The sequence below is a fragment of the Notothenia coriiceps genome, unplaced genomic scaffold, assembly GCF_000735185.1.
Source record: "Notothenia coriiceps isolate Sejong01 unplaced genomic scaffold, NC01 NC01_scaffold00000497, whole genome shotgun sequence".
NCBI lineage: Eukaryota > Metazoa > Chordata > Actinopteri > Perciformes > Nototheniidae > Notothenia > Notothenia coriiceps.
In genome coordinates, this window is record NW_011333198.1 from 109,316 (window position 1) to 117,128 (window position 7,813).

The following is a 7,813-nucleotide window of genomic DNA, read 5'->3' on the forward strand; positions in this document are numbered from 1 at the left end:
TTTAAAAAAAAAAAAAAAAAGAATAAAAGAAACGCTTTTTCTTTGGTTACCGGGCCTTTTTTTTTGTTGCCTAAACCATACATTTAAACCCCTTTTCATTCATGCATTTTAAAAGAATGTGCCTGCTTTGGGCCGTTTCTCAATGTCGAGTATACCTGCTGCAGAGCCACTATTTCAAGTATACTACGTCATTGAGTGGCGCTGAAGGACTGTTGAAATGCATACTTGAAATAGTGGCTCTGCAGCAGGTATACTCGACATTGAGAAATTGGTCTTCCTGCTGGGTTAATACATTTTTCTGCATAAAACATATTTGTTTAGCTACATTTTGGCAGTTTCATTTAAGATTGTATGACAGCAGGTTGACCCAGACACATAGAATGGATAGTTTACATATAATAATATTGGGAGGGATGAAACCCTCTGTAATGGTCTCACATGCAGAGCACACAGCACACAGTGAAATGTGTTCTCTGCTTTTAACCCATCCTAGTACCAGGAGTCTAGTACTAGGAGCAGTGGGCAGCTATTGCAATGGGAGTGAGGGGGGGAAGGGGGGTGTCCGGTAGCAGTCCACACTCCATATTTAGGTCTGTTCGGGGACTTGAACCGGCGACCCTGCGGCTCACAGTCCAAGCCCCTACTGACTTCGGGAGTAGTAAACCACTTCTAATTATAACTACATTTTCCAGAAGCTTGATGTTAGCTAAGCTATTTTCACATATGTTATTATTCATATTATTGTGACTATTTTGCATTGTATTTTCTTAAACCTTCGATTGGAGTCACAGGGAGCGGACAGATTGAGTTCAACACTCACGTGGAGAGGATTTCTGATGGGAGGTCGGTGATGTGGGATGGGATGGAGTTGCCCGTCATGAACTGAGCCACCTCGTTGGTGAAGGTGTTGCAGTTGTGCTCAAACAGACGATACCTGTCTCCTCTGAACCAAGAGAAAAAAGGACAAAATATATCAAATAATAGTTTTTCAGTAGATTTGTGAAATTAGACTTACGATACGACAATTCAACTTGTTGAGAATCCCTTTTTCTTTAAGATGAATACTATGTGTCTTGATTTGCCTTGAAGAACAGCTATTTAGCAGTTACTCGACCTGTATGTGCTTTCTCCCAGGGAAGAAAGGTACTCCATGAAGATCTCATCAGTTACTTCGGTCTCTCCAAGCTCCACCACTGTGTCTGGAGGACCCAGCATCGTCCCACCCTGACAAACACACAGTAAACAAACATCTCATAACATACACGTCATATGACATCCATGAGCAGGGAAAAACTAGTTGATTCAGTTGTTTCCTTTCACCAATACTATGTGGATTTACAGACTCCCTGTTTGTAAATCCACACTATCATAGGCCACTTCAATAACACATTATTGAAGTGGAAAATGAATTGTAAAACTCGATAAATATTGTAAGACACTACACGTAAATATTGTACTTATAGATGTATACATTACCTAAAGTAAAACCTTTTTTTTTTTTTTTTTTATAATTCAAGTTTTCAAGAGTTATAATCTTAGCGAAAAAAATCAAACTAAGAAATGTTGATAAATCTCTCTGCTGTCACTTTTTGTTTGCATACTTTTTCTTAATAAGCTTGTGGAAAATAACTGAGAGTTGTGAAAGGAGTCAGTCCCCTTTACACAGACTCACCGGCGGACAGCTGGAGATCCCCTCCCCTCCGTAGAAGAACTCCTCACCGTATGCCACTATTGCTGTGTGCCTGTGAGAAAGCACACAGTTATCAAAGATGTAAGTAAAGCTCAGAACAGTGGAATTGTATTTATTTAAAATTGTAACTAAGTGTCTCTTTACAAAAAAGCAAGCTATAAACCAGTTAGCCAACCTAATAACTCATAGCAATACACAGTAATACAAATTAAAAACCCAGCATTTGATCAATTGATTGTTATAATGAACTCCCAAAGTATGTATTATAATTGTTTTCAATACAATCTCTTATATTGTTAAATGATGCTCTACTTTTTTTGAATTACTTTAAGCTAAATACAAAAACATTACTCAATAACAAAATAAGTTTGAGCTGCTAACAATAAGTTCTTTTATTTATTAGCTTAATGTCACAAAAATAAATGGCAAATCACTGATTGCTTATTTTTATGAAATGTTTTATTTTGTATGAACAAATTAGCTGTTTTCAGAATCTTACTTTTTATTATATATTTTATGGTTTTGGACTAACAAAACAAGACAATGAGAGTCACCTTGGATTTTGAAAAATAGATACTTCTTTTTTTATTCTTGTCAATTAATCAATAATGAGAATAATCGTTGGTTTCAGCTTTAAATTAAGGACAGAAATAGTCACATTTCGAGTAACTGTTTCCAACATTACAGTATTATATTATATTAAGTCATGTGTTTTCTGTGATAATGAATGGGTCAATGGCCTGGACTTGCAATGTTTTCACAACTCAAGAGGTCGTTTTAGATATCAAAAAGACAGCTGTCAAAATAAAATAAAAGGGTTCATACCATATACCATCCAGTTGCTTTCCTGTAACAAAAAGGGGTACAAAATGAATCGGTAGCAGACGACATTCAGTGCAGCTGTAACTTACAAGTGTATCAGTTTTGTATCAAGACCCGAGTCATTTCTTAAGAGGTAGAAACATAAATCAGTCACGATTCACATTATATTTTCAAAATAAATGCATTAAAAAATCTTGATGGTTTAACCAAACATCGGTTCACTGAACGCTAATGATTACATACAAACTGTTAATACATAATAAATCCCCTATTTGTGTCCAAGGCCGGATTTTTTGTCTGCACTTACCTAACATGATGGGACTAAGGCTGCGGGCCATTCCTCTCGATAAATCATAAATATATAGCTGAACATTGTATCGCGTTACATTATTATCCATAATGTAAAACCTAAAATAGCTTTTTTTATTGAATGTGTTTCTTGGCTGGCTAAGCGACGGATATTTAGCCGCACAGCTGACCGGGAGGATCTCATACAAAAACACTTCCGATTCCACTGCTTCAACCGCCTTCAAAATAAAACATTTTTTCGCAAGACGCCAGCAAGTCATCGTGAGTTTCCTTAAGAAATCTTCTTATTTTGAAAATAAGTTATACCTCTTCCGGTTTTACTATCACTATCGCTTAATGACTTGACAGTTTCTATGTAACCGCAGTTTTTGCTGAAAATGTGCCACTTTAGATAAGAAAAAAAAGACATTTGCAACTGATGATCCCTTCAGATAACACAGAAAAATTCCTGAATATTTAATCTTGTTAATCTAGTGCCCCACACTCATAAGCAAACACATAAGCAAGTCCTTGTAGAAAACGGGACACCCACACAGACCTGGGTGCATTGTAGTCCCTGGTTAAAACCCCTAGATGGCGCTGTACACACACTAATATTAACCTTTGGTTCATTCCGGAACAGCGGGTGGCGGTAACTGTTGGTAGAGGTTATAATAATATTCAGAAGTCTGTCAAAGTGTCAAAGTTTAAAGGGAATTTGCAGAAAAGAATGTGCGCAGTTTTCTCCAGGATGAGATCAGGACATACTGGACTCAATGATACATTATTCATCATGAAAACATCCGATTAGAAGACAGTTGAACATGTGTTATTATGTTGTAAAGATTCACTATAGAAAGAGAAATACTGAAGTGAAGTGTATACAAAAAACGTGTTGAACAATCATATATTGCAAATAGTAATTTACAGATTCGTATTAGACAATTACAATTGTCAAAATCAGAAGGCAGCCAGTAATAATACTAATTCAAAATAGGTACATATTGCACAACACTGGTGTCGTCGTGTTTGTTGGTTTTTCAACGGTCTTTAATTAAATATGTCAACAATACCGTTTTTATTTCTAGAATTTAGCATGGTTTTCTTTAATGTAATTGTCTTTCAGTCTTGACGATACACACTCCAATACAGTAGGTGGCGGCATGCACCGTCAAACGTTGGTTTGTCGCCCGCCATTAAAACAAACGAAGAAGAAGTGTGCCGCAGCCACAACCCTGCCTGCCTCTGAACCAAAATAGACAGTTGAGGGCAGAGCAGCTGATAAAGCAACCAGAAATGGCTTCCACCGGAGTTCTTCCCTTCATCAGGGGGGTAGATCTCAGTGGAAACGACTTTAAAGTAAGTCTTCCAATATGTTTTTGCTGGTATTGAATTCGTCGCGGTTTAACACGTTGAGCTAGCTAGCTAAAGCTAACCCAAGTTAGACAGTCACAACAAACGGCTAAAGGCTAAACTCGCTAAACACTAGCTTAGCTTAACGTCGCTAGCATTGGGCGTTAGCCAGTTGTCAGTTTGACATGGACAAAGTAGCTGTCTGGTTTCCGTCACTAGCCTGTTTCCTGGCATTTGACCACTTTCTATTTAGAGGGATGGGCTGAAAGGGTTCGTTTTTTACTTTGTTATGGGTACACGTTAGCTCATTCTGTGTAGTTTGGGATCTTTAGCTCTAGTTTCAACGTCACATTAGCTAGCAAACTTAGCTTCACTGTTGGCTAACTCTGTGACTCAAACTTCCCTTCACAACATGTCTCAGCTTTATCAGCGTTTAACTACAATCACTAACCTACAAGGCCAACACATCAATACATTTGGTTACAGTTTTAGAGTTTGTTGACTCAATGTCGTCATGGTTGCAAGATTGAAAACAGACACACTTTGTGAGCTTAGTTTGAGACACTGGAATTAAAAGCAGCCCAACTGGCAGAGGTGACAGCTGAGATCATCTGGCATGTATTCTAACTGTCAGAACTATTTGTGTGCGTAATGCTAGCTGCCATGTTGGTATGAAAATAGTACGAAGCTGGATAAATAACCTTATTGTTAAAGGATTGGCTGCTTATATCTATAGTACAGGATGACATCATTTGAATGAACGATGAATCATAACGACTGACTGGAAGGTTTCTTATCCCGACTATAAAATACTGCACATCACAGCTAGCTAAATCTCTGCTTTCAAAACTCATGTAGTTGATTTAAATCACGTAGTTGTTCTTGACAAGTTGACCCACAATAAACCAGCAAGGCTGTCAACTTCTATCAGGGTTTGTAGGTGCATACAAGAAATGTACTGTTCTTATTCTTATGGATATACAAGGTTCATATGCTGTGTTTAATACATTTAGCTAAACATATGGTAATCATTTGGAACATTTCCGGAAACAAATACCTGTTTGAACTTAGCTTTTTTGAGCTGTTTCAGTAAAAAAATATCTCCATTATGTATTATAGTTACTACATCTAAGGGTTTTACACCAACATTTCAATCTCAAAAGATTTAGGTAATCAGACAATGTTGGGTGTTTTATTTGCACCCTCCACCAACTTCCTCTCGATTTAACTTTACAAAGTTCTAGCATTGACCTTCCTTTCCTCTCTGTCGTTACAGGGCGGGTACTTCCCCGAGCATGTGAAGTGTATGAGCAGTCTGCGATGGCTGAAGCTGAACAGGACCGGACTGTGTTACCTCCCAGAGGAGCTGGCCTCTCTGCAGAAGCTGGTGAGACCTTCAGGACTGCACTTGAAATCGTAGTTGTCACCTATAGCAACCTATGTTAATGTCATTCCCCAAGCCATCTATAAATGCATGGTTGGGAACAGTATTGTTAATTGTTTATATTTAATGTGTGAGTAACAAGGGACTTCACATCAGTAGATTTAGAGAACAGTTCAACCTCATTTGATAAAACACTCAGCCTTACTTTAATCCTTCGTATCTTTGATAGGATTATCTAATCTGAACCTCCAAAGCTTTACTCAGCAGGCTGCGGTGAAAAGGTGATCCACGCTAACATGCTTGCTCTTACCAGTTTTAGGTAAATAAGATTAGTCTGCTATCTCAACAAGGAGTCACAGTGTCTGGGCTGTGTTTATCAGTCTTGATTTGATCCTGTTTTCCGTTGAATTATTCTGTTTAGTGACCAATGAGAATTAGTGCAAGAAGTACGTTGCACACTGGACCTTGTAGAGTGTATTTATGGAGTTATAGGTGATATTTTCTTTCTTGGTGCAGTGTGTAAACAAAACCTCTGTTGTTCTTCTTCAGGAACATCTTTCAGTGAGTCACAACAGCCTGACCACTCTACATGGAGAACTGTCCAGCTTACCCAACCTACGGGTAAGTGACACCCACACACGCACAAGACAAAGCATGTGGCAATTTCTTACAAGCCATAAGCACTGTACATTTCAATCTGATGCTTTTAATATGGCCCCTTTCTCCTCGTACCAATGTGTAGCTTTTATATTGCCCTGATTGTGTTTCTATATCTGTACAGGCGGTGGTAGCCAGAGCCAACAACCTGAAAAACTCCGGAGTCCCCGATGACATCTTTCAGCTAGATGACCTCTCTGTGCTGGTATGTAATACTCTCACACAATCCCAATGTATCTGCTTACCAACCCACCATTTTTACAACAACACATAGAACATAACTCTACCTCCCTGACAGTATTGTCTTAAAAAAACGCCACATTTCCCCTTATTCCCCTTCAGGACTTGAGTTTCAACCAGCTGACGGAGATCCCCCGGGACCTGGAGAACAGCAGGAACATGCTGGTTCTGAATCTGAGCCACAACAGCATCGACGCCATCCCCAACCAGCTGTTCATCAACCTGACAGACCTGCTGTATCTGGACCTGAGCGACAACAAGCTGGACAGCCTGCCGCCGCAGATGAGACGCCTCGTCCACCTGCAGACGCTCACACTGAACAACAACCCGCTGATGCATGCCCAGCTGCGGTGAGGAGACAGAACTCTGTCATTATTTCCTCTTACTTCACATCAGGGCTGCACAAATACAGGCCTATAAATTGTGTTCTACTTAACAAAACATTTATGTTTGGTACAGATCCATTCAAAAGAAATCACACCATGATCATTCATATATTTATAATGATAATGACAAAATCCTCCAATGTCGCAATGGCAATATCACACCTTGTATAATACCCGATTTAACGTGTGTGTGTGTGTGTGTGTGTGTGTGTGTGTGTGTGTGTGTGTGTGTGTGTGTGTGTGTGTGTGTGTGACACACACACACACACACACACACACACACACACACACACACACACACACACACACACACACACACACGTTAAATCGGGTATTATACAAGGTGTGATATNGACAGGTCGACATCTGGGAGGGACGGGAGGACAGAGGGAACACGGGTTAGTAAGGAGTATGTTTCCCCAGAGCAACTGTGTTTCCCTAATCTGTTTCCTAATCTAGCAATTGAAACATTGACTTCTCTTATGAGTTAGTAGTCAGTAGCAATGGTCAAGAAGTCTGTTTTCATCTGAAAATGCACCACTAATAGTGTTAGAGAATAATCGTTTCCACGGGGAGAGAAAGACTGCTTCTCTGTTGCCTGTCAGGTGGCGAATGTTTAAGACTCTGAAATGTTTTACTTTGACTGTACTGCTATGTGAAAAATGTACCACCGTGCCAAGAGGTAATCGGAAGAAGAAGAAGAATGTTCCAGGCCCCGAAAAAAGCTCTGGAAGAAAACAAGTTTCTCTATGTGTGTTACCTGCTAACTGTGTCAGGCCCTCCAGGCTGGTTGGCATGTTGGTCTGGGTCCTCTGGGTGTTCCTCAGGTGGAGAGTCTGTAACGCCACCATGGCTGGCAGCTGGCTGCTCACACACACACAGAAATAAAGAGACAAATAACGTTAAATCGGGTATTATACAAGGCAGGGGTGGGGAACCTCCGGCCTCCGGGCCGTATACGGCCCGCGAGACCATTTGGTACGGCCCTTGAGG

General features: G+C 39.8%; 2 protein-coding genes across 2 annotated transcripts in view; one reads left to right on the plus strand and one right to left on the minus strand.

Moving 5' to 3' along the window:
* LOC104955152 (desumoylating isopeptidase 1-like) overlaps positions 1-2,994 on the minus strand; it is a 4,652-nt gene extending 1,658 nt beyond the window's left edge. The window contains exons 1-5 of the mRNA XM_010782392.1: positions 2,820-2,994; positions 2,516-2,537; positions 1,673-1,742; positions 1,115-1,224; positions 821-943 (exon numbers count right to left, since the gene is read on the minus strand). Coding sequence (XP_010780694.1) covers positions 821-943; positions 1,115-1,224; positions 1,673-1,742; positions 2,516-2,537; positions 2,820-2,910 — 416 coding nt within the window. The 5' untranslated portion in view covers positions 2,911-2,994. The remainder of the gene's footprint in view (positions 1-820; positions 944-1,114; positions 1,225-1,672; positions 1,743-2,515; positions 2,538-2,819) is intronic.
* A 1,028-nt stretch (positions 2,995-4,022) lies between these two features.
* LOC104955160 (protein flightless-1 homolog) lies at positions 4,023-6,815 on the plus strand. Its single transcript, XM_010782406.1, has 5 exons — positions 4,023-4,159; positions 5,430-5,540; positions 6,087-6,158; positions 6,319-6,399; positions 6,537-6,815. Exons 1-5 carry the CDS (start codon positions 4,097-4,099, stop codon positions 6,786-6,788), a joined length of 579 nt encoding a protein of 192 aa, XP_010780708.1. The 5' UTR covers positions 4,023-4,096; the 3' UTR covers positions 6,789-6,815.
* The last annotated feature ends 998 nt before the right edge of the window (positions 6,816-7,813 follow it).